Source organism: Falco peregrinus, chromosome Z (genome assembly GCF_023634155.1).
Source record: "Falco peregrinus isolate bFalPer1 chromosome Z, bFalPer1.pri, whole genome shotgun sequence".
Lineage (NCBI taxonomy): Eukaryota > Metazoa > Chordata > Aves > Falconiformes > Falconidae > Falco > Falco peregrinus.
In genome coordinates this window covers 71,302,288-71,319,904 of record NC_073739.1, presented here as the reverse complement: position 1 = coordinate 71,319,904, position 17,617 = coordinate 71,302,288, and the positions used below count along the sequence as shown (strand labels likewise).

General features: G+C 37.0%; 1 protein-coding gene across 1 annotated transcript in view; it reads left to right on the top strand.

Annotated features, from left to right (window-relative positions):
- WDR70 (WD repeat domain 70) overlaps window positions 1-17,617 on the top strand; it is a 136,267-nt gene that overhangs the window by 109,024 nt on the left and 9,626 nt on the right. The window contains exons 13-15 of the mRNA XM_055790511.1: window positions 72-210; window positions 15,815-15,915; window positions 17,312-17,391. Of these exons, the coding sequence (XP_055646486.1) occupies window positions 72-210; window positions 15,815-15,915; window positions 17,312-17,391 (320 nt within the window). The remainder of the gene's footprint in view (window positions 1-71; window positions 211-15,814; window positions 15,916-17,311; window positions 17,392-17,617) is intronic.

Genomic DNA, 17,617 nt, shown 5'->3' with positions numbered 1-17,617 from the left:
ATGCCATTTATGTGTAAGTTCCTTATACATTAATTATTGATGTACTCAGTGTGATAATTTTTCTTCAACAGGACAGATTGTTGTTTCAGCCCAGATGATAAAATACTCGTAACAGGCACTTCTGTTAAGAAAGGTGGTGGCAGTGGGAAGCTTTTTTTTTTTTATCGGGAGACATTCCAGAAGTTGTATGAGATAGAAGTTACAGATGCGGTATGTATTTTAGTTTTATTTTTTCAGCTATTCAAAACATGAATGAGAACATATTCGTATGCTTTTTTCTCCCTTTTACAGGAAATTACCTACTAACACTACTTTAATATTTGTACCGCATATTTAAGACATAGAGGTAGAGTGGCCTGAATAGGTGCTATTCACCTTTCAATTAAAAAAAATAAAAGAAAGTCTGGGGACAAGGTGTTTTAAGTACTAGGAGATTCATGCTTTGGTATTACCATTGCATTTCTTAGGCATTTCTGTGAACCTTTCTAGATCTGTGAAGTGAGGCACAAGTCCTAAAATTCTTACCCATTACATACACCAATTTCATGATGAAATGCCATATTAGATGACAGAACTCCTACTCGTTCCTGAATGTAGACTTGTGGTTACTACGGTATGTATTTCAATGGACTCTAGCTTGTGTAAATGCAACAATTTCATGGCAAAAGGAAGGCGTCATTAGGAATCCCTCAATCAAAAATGCCATTCTCACCAGCAATATAAAAACCTAAAATTGTGAATCTGTAATACAGAAGAGTTCGTGTATGGATTGAACTGCTTACTTTTTCCCTTCTTCAGAATGAAAAAGCTTAGTATCATAGTTGAAAAAAGGTCCTTTCACTCTTGTGGAATACCCAAGTAAGCTTATAGATTGTAACAAACAGGAGTGGGAGAAAGTCAAACAGAATAGCCATTGCTTAAGCATGGTTATGTATGCTCAGGTCCCGTTAGTTGTTGCAGTCTGTTGGATAGCCATTTTGTTGCTTAGTTTCAGGATACTGTTTTCTCCTTCTGCACTTTTCTTAACCTGGCACAGCAGTCTTTCCTAGCGCAGCAGACCAAAACCCCTTGTGCTAGAGGTCATTTGTACAGAATTTATATTTGTATTTACTTTTCTTTTCAAATCCCATTTTGTCTTCTAATTCACCCTAAAGCAAAATCTGCCAATGGATTCATTTGCTATATCCATAATTTCTGTGGCAGCAGTCATGTAAATTAAAAATGCAGAATTCATTTCAAAGCAGAAAGCATGTGTTTTTTCTGGAGGGGGGAAAAAATCCCCTTCTTTTTATTTGAAACATATATTCTAAATACATTTTCTGTGGCCTTAGAAATTTTATTTTGTACGAAAAAGTTTCTCCAGTGATAGCATAGTTCAGATTTAATTTTTTTTTCCTATGTAACATACCAAACCTCAATCTGACTCATAAAGATTACTAGTAGGTTTTTAATTTCTGATGCAAGTATTATACCAAGTATACAGAACCTTTTTCTGAGTCAAAGCATGAATGCCTCAGTACCTCCTCTGAAACTTAATGACATAGGAAAGGAATACAGCTACATAAGATAAAGTGTGACTATATAAAATAAAGTGCAGATTGTTGGCAGGAGCTCTTCTATCCTTGGGCTCAGGAAAAAAACAGCTTAGCAATTCCATTCACATTGCATTTGGATTCCTTAGAGCTAAGTGTCTAGATGTGGTCATGAATGCATCCCCATGTAGTGGCGGTGAAGTTAGTAACAGTGTACAGAAACTTCACCTAAGCTTTAAGACTGCAGGAATGAGAAGCTTGTCAATGGTGGATACTGTATTTCTGTAAGAAATTAAATGGTGATAATTTTTCACACCACCCTACTTGTTCTGTGTTCAAAGGAAACAAAATTTTCATTTGCTAACTTTGTCTCCTGGGAAAACAGTTATTTAATTCTATGAAATAGAGGGTATATTACATACTGCTGAGGTGGATGATGATACAGGAGAGTCCAGAAAAGATTGTTTTGCTATCAGTTTTTCTGAGAACTGAGAGGTAAATTTCTGTTCTTCTGCTTTAAAATGCAAGACAGACATGGAGCTGAGAACAAACAGTAGGAAATTGTTGGAAAAACAAAATTAGGGGTCAATAAGCGACTTCACTGGGGCCACTCATGTTGTAAAATTTTAAGTATGTGTACAAATCTCAGCAGGTTCAGAACTTTATGCTATAAATTTATATAGGTGCTGATATTTATATGATACTTTTTAAGACTGTAGTAAATTACTTTTGTCTGTAGAGTTTTAGTGCTGCTGTTTTTCTTCATTTGTAGTTACAAAATTTACGACTTTCATTCTCCTTCTTTGTATATAATGGATCAAATGAAAATAATGGAAGTATTAGGTGAAGAACTGAGACTTACAAATGCTGATCTTATGACATAATTTTCAGTTAGTCAGCACTAATAATGTCTCTACAATCAGTCTGTCTAGCTTCCAGCTTCAACACTACACATGTTAAAAAAAGTTAAATATATGAACCTGAATCTAAAAGAAGAAAAATTACTCTACGTGGTGTTATAGAATAAAAGCAGTATATATTTTTTCAAGATCTTTATGTTGATTGTATCTTTTGGCTTTTTCATTAGTGTTACTTTCTTGTTCTCAAATTGCAGTATTTGATGAAATATGAATGCATAAAGGAATGCTGAAAACATGAATTTTCAAGAAGCTGGCTTGTATTTTGTAAGCAGTACATGCTCTTTTTTGGAAAGATCATTTGCCTATAGATCGGTATATTAATATCTTGTGTGTAGTATGTCAAAGCATTTTTTTCAGCAGTGCAGCAATTACTTTGTATGGACTACTTTGCTAGTTTCCGTTTTTTCATTATACTCCCTCAAAAATTCAGATAGCAGTTAGCGTAGTTAAAGATAAACAAGTAGCGTTCTCTTAAGGCTTCAGTTTGTCTTCTATAACTAAATATCATACTTTACTTTTTACGTGTTTTCTAGTGCTTAAGTATGTAATTTCAATGTTTCTAATTTTGGGGGTTTTGGGCATTGCATAGGTGAAGGTACAGTATGCTATGTGTAACAAAAGCACAAACACACCACTATCTGTCTCTGCAAAGAGCTTGATGTGCTGTTGTTCCTCATGGAAGTAATTTTAGTGATTTCAGTTGTATTTAGTCCAAATTGCTAAAGAAGAAGAGCATCATTAATTTCAAGTGTAAAATGAAAACAATAAAACTTTTTGAGGGCAATTGTATACCGGTTTAGTGGTAGGACATATATAATCATAATAACAGAAAAATCTACTGTCAAGATTTTGACAGTAGATTTGACAAAAATCTACTAATGTGTCACTTTTTTTTTTTTAATTTCACAAGGATTTTCTTAAAGGAAGTGCTGGTAAGCTTAGAAAATTGAAAAACACTAAAGAGCAGTAAACTTTATCTTAAACCTCCTTGGTAAATAGCCAGTGCAGCTGGCCTGTGAATGAACCTAGTGGGTAATGGGAAAATATTTAATGGGAATGTTTGACCAAAGCTGTGTCTGGCATTCCTTTCCATCATACCACACAAACCTTTTTTCACCTTTTCTTTCAAGTTTTCATGGGAAAACACATTACTGTTTCAGAGCTGCTGGAGTGAGACCTTGTAGTTTTGCTAATAGGCTAACAGTCTGATTAGTTTGTGCTGTTGTGGCTGGATATGGAATATTAATTTGTTTTTCTTTTCATGTATTGGTCTTTTTTTTTGTCACAGTCTGCAGCTAAGCTAGTGACTGTATTGTTGCGTCCACTACTGAATGCCATCCCACCATGCAGGCATTGAGACTTGTGTAGAACTCAGGCTTCTTGGATAAATAGCAATATGTTCTGAAGGAAAAGTAAAGAAATGACAGAAGTAGTACAGACCATGGGCTTCATCTTTGGCCTGTAGCCGTGTGCGGCAGGACGAGGTGTTTACAGGGCAAATACATAACGATGCTTCTCTGACTATCCTGTTCTGCCACTGGTGATCTGTAACTTAGAGAGATCTCGATGCAGACACAGGAATTTCACAATTAATAGCATTCAGTGGATTTTTCTTCTGTGAGTTTGTCAAGGAGTGAAATTGCCCATGTTGCAGGTTACTGGCAGGGTCATTGACTTCAGATTAGATCAAAACTCAGGTGGGAGTTCCTGCCTCTTCCACTCTTATAAGGAAGATGATGCTGGACATGTAGTACTTCAGTTTTGTTCTGGTTCAGTGTGTACAGGTGTGACTGGAAATTATGAGGACTTTGTATTCTGACCATAGTTATGTATGCTAATCTGTACAGAATTCCTCACTTCTTAACAGGAACTGAACTTTAAAAAATCCTGGTTTGCATGTGCAGCTTTTTCGTAGTTCTCTAGTCTGTTCTATCTTGACAGCATTATCTGTGAGAAGTTGTTTTGCTCTCACCTCAAATATCCACAAGAAAATATTTATATTAAGCTTTCTCAGTTTGAGCATTTGAGGCTTACTTAATCTGAAAGATCTGTAATTGGATGCAGAATGTTTCCTTACTCCATTTAGATGGATGAGGAGACTTAAACAGATGTCAGGAAATAAAATGGCCAGAAGAGGGGTACAATGTGTATGCACAGAAACTTGGAGGACATTCCTCTTTCCTTTCCTCAGGTAGTGTGACAGGAAGGAAGACCTGTAGCTACTTTGTGGTGAGGTCTCACCTTTTGGGATGTCTGTAACTGCACACTCTTTGTGGAATTGAAGGGAGGTTTCACTGTCAAATGCAAGTCAGGGAGGGTTTATTGTTAATTCTTGGTTTGGTTATGCAAGTACAAGATCTTCATGGGAACCAGTTATAAATACCTAGTGTATGGGAAACAGAGTTGGGTACACAACTTTTCTCCCAGTGTCAGTTTAATTTGAAAAAGCTGTGGATAGCCACTTGAATCACTCATATGTCTGTCATTCGTTTGGCTAGTTCAAACAGATGACCCAGTAGTTATCCTTACTACAGACAAGATTGATTTTGGCAGCAGTAGAGCAGTCATTTTCCCCATACGAAAAGAAGTAGTACACCCTGTTACTGCCAAGCAAGAGTGGGCACTGGAAAAGGAGAAAAAAAAAAAAAAAAAGTTGTACGATTACAGAAATAGCTATTTTTAAATGAAAATGTAAGTAATAACTTGATTTAAAAATAAGCCAAGATGAAGAGGTTGTGTACATTATAAAATGAGATGTGCAGGTTTTTAAAATATCCCACAGGTTTTTGTAGATAAGCAACAATCCAAAATCATAGTGTGATGATTGTTTTGGGAAACCTGTTTCTGTTAGGAGGATTCTTCAGTATTTTCTTAGCTTCTTAAATATAAGCAAAAGTTAAATTATTAAATACTTATGAAAAGTTCCTCTAAGGGATGTTTCAGGAAGGTCTTCTGAGACAAGCTATAAATAAAGCTCCTTTTTAGATTAAAGAGTGAAAAGGAAAGACTGAATAAGGAATATGAAACTTCCAGCATCCTTTATGCACAGTTGATATAAGATTGCAGTATTTCTTCCTTTGACCTCAAACAAAATCATTTACTATTTATAAGATGCAGTAATATAGTAAAGGGCTTTTCCACTGTGGCCCATTTTACTAAGATTTAAAGCTTTTGAATTTAAGAAAAATTAATTCTTTTGACTTCTGGAAGAGATCATCATGCTACTTCTGGGATTTTCCTTTTAAGCCATTTATTTTATTTGAAAGGCAAATCCACCTTTTCCACAATAAGGAGGTAAATATATTTAAGGTCTGGTAAATTTTTGAGCCAATTAAAGTAAAAAAAATAAAATAAAAATCTAGTATAAAAGGTGAATCACAGAAATGTGTTTTCTTTTAGAGTGAGGTAGCTTGTCTATTTTTGCTCTGCTTTCCTGTATGTAAAGACGATGTGCTCCATCCCTTCGTATATCCTGCAGCAGCACATACTTTGTTTTAGGGAAGCTGTCACTAGAGTTTTGAGGTATGAGAGAAAAATAAACTGCAGGTTTCCTCACTGTAATTGGTGTGTGTATGTGAAGGTTGTCTGCCTTAATTTTGTGGTATATTGTCATGAAAGTGTGGCTCTAATTTTAACAGAGCAGGTGCTTGAAAATGCCCTAACTTCCAATTACAAGGAAAACAGGTTGCCACCTTGATCAAGTTACTTTTTCTAGTCATCAGAAAAGGAAAGTGCTGTTCAGTGTCTCAATTCCCTTCTAAAAGTATATTTTGTAGGTGTACCTTGGAAGGTAAGTGATACAGCATTGCTATCCATATGTTCTATATTGAGATCCTGCTTTAAATTACTGGCCCCTGAAAATGTTTTTAGGATGTTTCTTTTCTTACATAGAAAATTTAAAATTTTATCCATTTCTGGTCCCTTTTATATGGAATGTTTCCACGCATTTTCTAAGTCATGCTTCACAAGGGAAAAACATTATTGTTGTTTCCTCTACTGCTGTATTCTCATGAGTATTTTAAATCTAATGCTAGCAGATCACTGCATTGTAGATATTCCCTAACCTACCACCTTATTTATTGTAGTTGGCTCTTTTCCTTGGAAGAGCTCCAGGGGGAATCTCAAACCTGAAGATGTTTGCAATTGAGGTTTAAAGTAGATTTTTTTAATATAATATCAGTATATTTTTATGGTGTGAGCAGCCTTTTTTTTTTGGATCAGAGCATGTATAGTATCAACATACGTGTGTTAAGCATCTTTGTGGTCAAAAGAAGAAACAAGGTGGAAGCAAAGTAGTAGCATTTGTTGTTCAGTTATGCACACATTTGGAAATGGCATAGTTCTATATCTGTGTTGTTGGTTTTTTAGATAAAAATAAAGCAGTTTTTCTAAGAGTTACTCAGTCTTCATTTTTTTCATGGTGCATCCAGGAGGCAGACCAGCCTTTCCCAGATATAGCTTATGTGCCTGCATATGCAGCTTATGCTGCAGCCCAGCACCATGAGATTTTAAGTATATTCTGAGGCATTTTCCTCTCTTCTAATGAGCAGTTTATGCATTTTTGCTGGGATGTATTTCATAAGCAGTTGCCGAAAAGTTTTCAGTCCATGAAGACTGAAGGCAATTTCAAACATGTCCACGAAGACCTGTAAAAAGACTAGATTTGTATCCCCTGGGCAGCAGTCTAAGTACCTGAAGTTTCTAAATGGTTTCACACCTTCTTTTTTAAAATAGAAGAGCTTGAAAGCCACTCACTGCCTTAATATCTTCCCTAATTACAGTACTTGTTAAAAAGCAGCAGTTAGCCAAAGAAGGATGGGCAACAGTCACTGAAAGATTTTGTTGTAGTAGAAAGCTGTCTTTAGCTGTGAGCATCCAAATGTTTTAATGTTTTATTTAAAGACATAGAAATCCTTTGAAGTAGGTGTGTTTTTTTCTGAAATAACTGTATGTTTCCCTTCTCTTCTGGGAAGATCTATCACTGAAGTCAGATGGACTTAACATTGTGCAAGTTGCAGAACTATAGAAGATTAAGCTGGAAGGCATGCTGAGATTTTATCCCTCAGTCCAACACAAGCTTGAAATTGCTTACCCCTCTCAAGTATAAACTGATAAAACTATAGGCTTAGGTTAACACGTAATGTTAATTTGAAGCGTAATCAGTTTCTTAAAAAAAAAAACCAAACTAATAAGCAGTTAGGTTTCAGAAGTGTTACTTAGTATGTTGTAAGCCCCTCTGTTTTTAGAAGATACTGTACTGCTCAAGCAGTTCTTCACCGTGAATATGTAGGGTTTTACAGGATGAATAAATTAGTTGCATGCACATTTGCACTGATTTTGACACACTGTTTTCCCAGCGATGTTGTAGTTTGTAAAACTTACAATTAAGATAAATACTCAGTTCCATCAGAAAAGCCCCATTTGGCCACTGCTGTGGTGACCTGTCCTTAGAGACCCTGACCGCAGACAGAATGTCGTTTTACATGTTTGCTATCTTCCCTGCTGACATGCCACTTATCTGGCCGTCTGGACAGCCAAGTGCAGCAAATCCAAGCAGCACTGTTCAAACAGAACACGCTGTCATGACCACTGAAGCAAAGCTTGCATATAGGAAAGAGAGAAGGTTTGTTTTTCTTTTCCTAACAGAAAATATTTTCTTAGAGCACCAGCTCTTGCTGTCACTTTTTTATTGTATAGCTTCAGAACAGATTCTGAAAGAATTATTTATTAGATTGTGGGTTATGGAAGGGGTAAGCAATAAGGGTGAACATAGGCTGTATTTGTTTCTGGTTTATCCCCATTCAGTTTTTAAGTATCTCCAGAGCTATATCTGATCTTTCAAGCCGAGATTCAAAAGATTTGTTGGACAGTTTTAGGAGTTTGTATCTGCTGTATTCTTTCTGCACTAAGAGTATTTAATTTGGCTTCCAGGATCCTTTATCCTTGAAATGGAGAGTTTTATGTTAGTAGCAAAACATGCTGTACTGTAGATCCTCGTTAGTCTTCTGGTTTTCTAACATAGTTATTTTGGCCATTGTAGACTGCAGGGATTCACCTGACCAAATATAGATGTCTACAGCTGATCCAGCCACCCTAGGCTCCTTTTCTAATCAACAGAGAAAAATAAACACATCCAGACTGTGATTTTTATCTCATCCTAAAATAGATATCTGAAATAGGTTAGATGAAGGCCACTGTAAAATGCTTATTTCTCTCTGTTAGCTATGAAGGGAGGTGAAAATCTGTAGGCATTTAGAGAGTAGATGTCTAAAAATTAGAGGTGTAGACAAGTTTGGTGAAGTCAGTCCCACCTGACCTCCATTGGTGTTCATTCTCTCCTGGTAAAGCAGGGGGACATTTCATCTCTTGTGCTCTGACCTTGCCAGTAGCAAAGTCGGATACAATGGGTTACGTTTGCACTCACATCTATTGATTGAAGGATTTATGACTGTAGGCAATTTACAGGAGGATAGCCTGCCACTCTATGAAAGGATTGTGCTAGCTGAGAGTGCAGTCTACCCTCTCTTGCTTGAACCTGATTTCCAAACATGACTGTCAAAACATCAGCAACTTCAGTTTAGGATTACAGAACTTTATCTACATTTTAACAAACTTTTTTTTAAAATTGGTGGAAACATTGTTACATGAAGGAAACATCAAAACCCCATGAATTCTTGCTTCAACAGTTAAGAGATATGTGAAAGCCTAGGATTAGCATGTTTGCTTTCCATTTTCAGTATTTATCTGGAATTAGCAGTATGTTTGTTTGTTTGTTTGTTTTCTAGTGGTAATTTGCAAGGAAATCGCTACTGCTTTTTCCAGTTTACAAATGGGATGTTGGCTGCACACTCACCACAGAGATAGTATGAGTATTAGCTGAATGTCAGCATCATTCAGGAGAGATTTCCACCCTTTCAGCGTTAGGTAGACATGGAAGTAGATAGATACATCTTACCCATTTGCCAGATTGTTTGTCTGTACTTTTGTATAACAATTTTTCTGAATATCCACGGGAGCAGATAGTAATTCGGTGAACTTAGCCTAAAAGTCTGATAGCTGCAGGTAACTGAATAATCAATTCTGCATTTTGGAGCAAATATATAAGCAGGCTGAGAGTTCAGAACTACCAGAGGAGAGTGAAAGGCTGTACCTAAAGTAGAGAAAGAGAAACTGAAAAAGTTTATTCCAACGGTGCATAACTAATATAAGAAGCATGTTTTTCTTCCCTGCAGGGCAGGAGAAGCTTTACTAATGAACTTGAAAAAGCTGATACATGATCATGTATTTCCGATACTTCACATGAAATCTTCATTTTTGAAGACACATGCATGGTATTTAACCTTAAACTTCCCTGTCTTTAGGGAAAAGGGATTGTTTCCAAAGAAAACAATGCCTGATTGAGCAGCAGTAACACTTCCTGAAGGAGGGAAAAGAAATTAAAACATGATTTTATAGTACAGCCCCTGTAACTTACTTTTCATTTTGCAGTAGCAAGGAAAGAATATAGTCCCATTGACCTAAGTGCTGCAGAAGTGTAAGCTGATTCTTATTTATGTCAAAAATATGTAAGTCCTTAGAATTATTTGTAAAATTATGAAACTTGATATCATGCCATTCTTGTGGTGAATTATGACCTCTATATTCCATTAAATCATATATGTGTACACACATACAGGTCTGCTTATTAGATGTTTACTAACTTGTCTATCATCTTGGGGTTTGTATACATGCAAAGGTAGTTACATTTTGTTGGTTATTTGTCAAAGTTCTGACTGAAATGCAAAAAAAAAAAAAAAGAAATCAATGGTTTTGTACAGCTTCAGCTCACAGACATGTAAAATGTTAGTATAGGAATATGAAAAGGCAGTGATGGAGGGAAGCCTTAATTTTTCCCTAGTGCTCTTGCAGCAGAGTGAAAGAGGACAGAGGTGAATAATACTTTCAAGAGTAAAAGATTTCTGTGCCACAAATAATTCTGATCTTTTCTTGCTGACCTTGTAAAATGCCCTCTCTGCATTGTTTTCTCCTGTCAGTGTGTGACCCAAGTGCTCTGGACAGTTTCAGTTGAGGTAATTAGGTTTTGCTTGCTGAGAAATCTGCTTCAGTTATTCTTCAGTTTGCCTGTTAAACATAGGGGTATATTTCTAGGCCAGAATAAATTCCCTCTCTGTGTTACAGAAAATCAAGTTTCAGGCTTCAGTTTCTCATTTAGAGGCACTGCTGTTAAATGCCATCAAAACACTGTTATGTACATAGTACCAGCAAAGTCATGTGTGTAGTTGCCTGGTGACCTAACCCAGATGGAGAATAACCTCACAGAAAAATTGGTGTAGTTTACTGTTTACCTGAAGCAGCAGCTCTGCTAACATGATACAAAGGGAAGCACACAGATGAGAACAGGCTGTTAGGGGTGAGACTATTTATGAACCACCCCAGAGCTGCACATGAGCTGGGACTGCATGTTTCAGAAGAAATGCAGGTGGAATAGCACACAAGGGAATAGCAATATCATCACTTTCGCCTGCCACCTTTCTACATATTTATGAGTTTTGTGGTTTAAGATTACCACATATTGTTAAGCTTTTAAGTTATTATAGGTTAAAATTTCTAAACCTGAAATTTATTTTAGAAGAACTGGGAGTCTGAAGTGAGTATAGTGCTTATTTAAAAATAAAAATTATGTATTTTTTGTGTAACTCATTTTCTATTTAAAACAATAGTATAGCAACTTTAGAAACCTTTATGGCTAGTTTTAAGAAAAATCAGTAATATGTTCTCATTTTATTAGGCAGTTGTTTAAGAAGACAAATATTTTCATCCAGACTGCAAAAAAAGTTGTCTTTAAAATTGTGTAGGTAATTTTTAATTGACTTTGAGTTTAAGTCAGTATTACAAGACAATCTGTTACCTGAAAATAATTACAAAGGCCTGCTGTCGATAACATCGACTGAATCTGTTCTAACCTCTTTCACAGTGAAAATAAAGAAGGTAAATTTGGAGTGTTTCTGTTAACATTTTTAATACTTTCCCTGCCTAACTACAAAAATATTTTCAGTCTTTTCCCAGTGTTTCCTAATGCAGGCTACTGTGTTTGTATATGCAATAGACATTGCCAAAGGCTTTTCAGATTGATTTCATTTGAAGAACTTAACGCTTTTGCAACAGCTAAAGTACCAAACAGCTTTTAAATCATTACTAATAATTGTCTTTTGTAAGTGCAGTGTTTTCAGATCTCACAGTAGCAAAGCTGACCACATCAGTTTCATGGATAAAATTATTTTCAGGGTTTTTATGACAGGCTTCCGGGACTTCATGCTCCAAAGATACACCGTCCAAAACATCCAGCCGTTACTTTGAAATATTTTTTTCAAATATTCAAGATGTTTGTTTATGTGATGATACATTCTGCATTTTATGATTCTTGTTTGTGATAATAAGATGTTATTTTCTGTTTGCAAAGCTGAGATGTGACCTGGAAATTTTTGGATTTCAGAATCAACATGAATTTGTCTTGTTTCAGCTTTAAATGTTACAAGAAACAGGTTAAGTCTGTATTGAATGTTTGAATCTAGAATTAGTTAATGGAAGGTTTTTGTTACTGTTCTGGTGTTCCTATTTGCTGAGTCTTGAAGCTGTCATCCACAGGATTTCCTTACAACCAGAACATAGGTTGGTCAAGTCTTTTGTGCTAGGCTTCCATAAAGCTGTGTTAGGCAATTTAGTTTCCTGCTCTTTTGCTGCTTTTACCAGGCATGAAACCACCTGGGTAAGTGGAGTGAGACCTTGCAGCTTGCTTTTAACTGCTGAGGTTACTGCTTCCAGCCTGAGCTCCTGTCTCAGGGGCAATTAGGACTGAAGTACCACCTTGCTTGTGTTGGGTTTCATTGTAGAGCACAACCTTAAAATAAAACAAGTTATTCTTAAAAAATGATTGTGGAATGGCAAATCCCCTTTCCAGCTCAGATAAACAAAGTTGGCAGCAAGTGGCCCAGGGGCATTTGCATCAAGCAAAAGTGTTTCGCGCAAATCAAGGGAGGAAGTTATTCTCCTCTACATAACCCTGGTGAGACACGTATGTAGTGCTGGGTCCAGTTCTGATCTCCCAGTACAAGAGAGAGAAAAACATACTAGAGTAAGTGCAGTGAAGGACTGCAAAGGTGATTAAAGGCTTAGAGTATCAGGTGCAGGAGGAAAGGCCGAGAGAGCTAGGATTGCTCAGCCTGGAGAAGAGGAGACACATGGGGGATGGATTGGTATGTGTAAATTCTTGAAGGGGGACAGGAGGGTGAAGCAGCTAAAGCAAAGCTTGGTGGTGCCCAGTGACAGGACAAGAGGGAATAGGCACAAACCTAATTACAGTCAATTCCACTTAAACCCCAAACCATTTTCTTATGTTTGTGGGATGTGTTTTGGATTGGTTTTGTTTGGGTTTTTTTGTTGTTGTTGTTTATGGTTTTTTTTGGGGGGGTTCATTTTTTTTTTTATTATTTTATTTTGGGGATGGTCATATATTGAAACAGGTTGCCCAGGGAGGCTGTAGATTTCTCCATCCTTGGAAATACTCAAAACCAAACTGGACAATGTCCTCAGCTACCTGAGTGGTTGACCATACTCAGAGCAGGGGGTTTGAATTAGATGGTCTTCAGAGCTTTCTTCCACCTGCAGCCTACCTGTGCATAGGTAGGCCAAGCCAAGAAAACCCTGCTTTTCCTGCTATTAACACACTTTTTTGCCTGCAGAGCTGGGATGTAGGACCTTCTGTTAGCTGGAATTTGATGTTTAGCATTTCCAGTGATAAAAGTGTCTACCTGTGTAGATTATTCTAAGTGTAAACAGTAGGGAACTTAGAGGCACTGAAGGATAAATACTCGTTAAGAATTAAATATTTTTGTATGATAAAGATTTTCCTTTTCCTCTCTCTGTTAATCTTAAGACCAGGTCTACAATAGTCCCTTTGTTGTATAGTTGTTTAACATTTTTACTTCTTTAAGACTATATGATTGGGGAAAATTATTTGGACTTAGTTCAAGAATTCGGTATTTTGGTCTTTTTACAGTATTGTCCATTTCTAAAATAATCTGAAAATTGCATAAGTAGCTTTTATTATTTCTTATAAAGTAGGTTTATATGCTACTGGATTAATAAAATTGCTTGCATGTTCAGAGCTTATATTTGTTTAGTTTCTAACAAATTCTGTTTCTGGGGATGTTTTATGGTTTCGGAAGATTTAGAGGGCTGTGTTTAATGGCAGTTTCTTTTGCCTGCTCTGGAGCCTGTGCCATGGTGGTTTTAAGTGTGCTCTGTGTGTTTGACAAGTTAGAAGCTTAGCAATCCCCATCAGTGCTGAGACACACTGTCTCAGGCTTTGTTTTTGTTGGCTCGTATCCAGTACCATGCTATAAAACACATTTACTTGACAGTAGAAAGTGGAGAACCACGTTAACTACAAAGTTTAAAAAGGCTGGCTAAACACATGCAATAAATACTAATAAAAGAAAAGGCCACCCACCTTTGACCTTCATATTAGCTTTGTGTGTTTTACAGTTACTGTAGCATTTTGAGCATTACATAATCGTATATAAGAATCTTTTTATTTAAATCAAAAACATCATTAACAACCCTGTGTGGGTTATTCTGGTTGGTTGTGGCAGGGATAGTGGACACAAGGCATTATCAGAATTCTAGGTTGTACTTGAGTTACCTTTACAAAGGCTTTGTCCTTCGGTTGTCTCATGGTAAGCATGCTGGGTTTATTTGTGCCTGAAAGTAGATGGGAAGGTATAATGTCTGTATTTCCATGTAGAAGGAGGATGTTTTACAGAAGAACCTTCTAAAGAATGGTCAGTTGATTCATGTAAACACCTCACTCAATTTTTCTTGAACAAGAACACAGAGCAGAAAGAGAGTCATCCATCATCTTGTAGTAAAATGAAGTTCTGATTCATGATGGCTGAATGGGCTTCAGAATTTTTTCAATACTTTTTTTATGTTGTGTGCCTCATTCAGAAAACAGGGGTTTGGACCAAACCAGAAATAGTATGGACTGTGAAATGGGAAGTGATTCAGGAGTCACTAGAGCTAATACATAACCATTCTCTTCCAGATTAGATGGTTCTCATCTCCCAGGCTATAGGGCTATATTACATCTCTAATTATATTCTAGCTTTGCTGTATTTCTATTTTTAAGACATTAGTGGTTCCCGTTTTGCGAATTTCATATGCTGTATTATGTTAACAAAAAAAATAAAGGTACCTATATGGATACTTCAATGATAGATGAATGATAGTGGTTGAATATTGAGCAATCAATTCACTTTGAGAGGAGTCTATTCCTGGCTTTTGAGAAAGAAGTAGTAGTAAGCTTGGGGCGGGGGAGGGCTAGAAAAATTAGCATTGTTCAGTGAAATACTGATGGAATGATGCATCCTGCTAACTCTGGATACATTTGTTACCTAGGTGACACAAACACTGTTAAAACCTGTCTTCAGTCTCAAACAGTATCCCGTTAAAGAATTACTCTCTCTAAAAAATAGGCACTTTTCCCTCCCCAGTTAGTCAGATAACACAAACCCAAAACCTGTATAGTTTAAGATGAGTTGTCCTTCGTGGCAGATTGTGCCGCTGTGGCCGTCGGGAGTCAGAAGCTTGAGGCTTACAGTTTCTGTGTTGGCCTGCTGAATCAGACTGGAAACAGTCATCACATGGAGGTTCTAAGTCACACGGAGAACCACACTGCGTGTGTGTAAAAGAACAGTACTCTTAATGTCTGAAAATGAGCTTCCCTACTGACCAGTCGTGTGACAGAGCTGTGAGACATTGTCTTCAAATACCAAGTTCTTCTGTGTGTTGTGGGCAAAAAAGAACCAAGAGTGAAAATCCACCACTCTTCCCTTTCTGCAGTCAGCAAGTGAAAGGTCAACACTGTGTGAGAAGGGAAAACCGGATAAAGTGAAGAACAGGGTGGAAGAATTAAGAATTAAAAATAAAAATGCAAAAGTCATGAAGGCCCACATTGCTATATCTGAAGCATTTAATTGTTCTCCTTCAAATCCCTCTTTAACTTCCCATTTCCATAATGCCCATGAAGACCTTGGCACAGTTAGCTTGTGGAAACCACTGGTAACCACACTGCCAGCAATTTGTAATTCCTTTCCTGCCTACATCCGTGTGTTGTCACTCCTTTTATATTGTATTCTGCAGTGAAGAGGAACTTATATTTATTCACATACACACATACTCGTTTGTGTGCTTAAGCTTGTTCCTGCTGCAGTGTGACTCCGATCCACCATTTGGCAACACAAATATCAGTTCTAAGATCTAGATGAGTAAGCAACTAACTATCAATATGTTGCTTTATTTCAGAGTGTTGTGCGTTGCCTTTGGCATCCCAAGCTGAACCAGATCATGGTTGGTACAGGAAATGGTTTGGCCAAAGTCTACTATGATCCTGTCAAAAGTCAGAGGTACGTAATCATGATTAATGATTTAAGAACGTTTTTTTTCCCCTCAAATTCAGTCTGATTCTGTGGTTCTATGATTATGCTAAGAAATGAGAAAACTGCTTTAGAAATATTTGTTTTGCAGAGTTTTACTTATTTAATAACAGTAGAAAAGAAAAAGCAGCAACTTCGTTTCTGAAAAGCAGTGCATTTTCCTTTGGGCTTTTCACGGTGCAGTATGTTGACTGTTCTACCTGAACTTACAAACACTGTCATTTTTTCATTGCATGAAGTCTGCAGTAAGAATAGCCAACTTTTCATCAGGTTTCTTGGAGGCTGCTGATGTGGTGCTATTGAAAGGATATTTATTGTATTTAGTAATTTTTTTTATGTCTTTTTTTTTTTTTACCGCCCTGAAGTAGAAATCTTGTTCACAAGCATTAAACTGCAGCATCTGCATAGTAATACTGGAAGACCCAATCTGAGAGGGTGCAGACCAAGGAAGTACATTCCCATCTTTCTGCTAGTCTTCTCCCCCATCCCCACCTATCATGTGCGGATTTTGCCTGTACATCTAATGGAAAGATGGTAGTGATCCAGAAGGTGACTTGTCCGCATGGAATGAAAGAAGAGGACTTAACTAGTCTATAAACACTTCTTTTCCAATTAATTTGCTTTTACGATCTGGGTTGGCTGGAGAACTGGGGCATACTTACTTCCTGTCAGCAGGGGAGATATGTATACTTTTATCTATACTGAGTGGTATGAATAAGGTGTTCTTCCCCTATATGGGCTCATCTTTGTTTAACTGGCATCCAAACCCACTGTGTTACAGTTCAGTTTTTGGATACTTACTGTGACCTGGACACTTGGATGTGAAGATAAAACCTGGTTTACAAGATAATCACAAATAAGTTTTATTTTTCTGGTCTTTGTCAATTTAGAGAACAAGAAAGATGGTCATCATTGTTTGGACCCCTCTCCAGAGGACAGCCTGACTCTCCTAGGCACAGACTGCAAGAGCCCTATAGCAGTCTTGCTGCAGCCAGGCTTATGCCGTCTCCCCGCTGCAGTGTTACAGACACCTCTGGTTAGATCACCTCTGCTGCTTAGGGAGAGTGCTAGAAGCAAATCATTGCCCATGTTTGGAGAGGAGCACTTTCAGTGTGCGCACCACAAGTACCGTGGACAAATGAAGTGTGAAAGGAGTCTTTCACCTGTATTTCTGCATGTCATATAAACTGCTCTGGAACTAGAAACACTAATCTCTACCCTCATTCACATGTGCGTCGACAGGCAAAGATACACACGTTCATGAATATTTAAAGTGCTGTATAATTTTGTTGAGACTGTTTTGAATAAAAACTGGTTTCTGCTTGTTATAAACAGACCAACTGAACTGCTGTGTGTTTCTTCCTAGGGGAGCAAAATTATGCGTGGTCAAAACAAAACGAAAAGAGCGACAAGCAGAAACCCTTACACAGGATTACATTATAACACGTAAGGAATTTAAACATATCTTTATACCAGCATCCTTAGCTCTTTCTCAGGTTTGAAATTACAGATCATTTAGCTTTTTCCCCTCTATTTTTGGGGGTTTTTTTTCCCCTCTAAAAAGTCGCAGCCTTTCATTAAATATTGATCATTGGTGTAAGATGTTAGTGCTTCATACAGTTTTTTCATAGTCTTGCACAACCAGAAAGTCATATATTCTGTATGCTGTGTG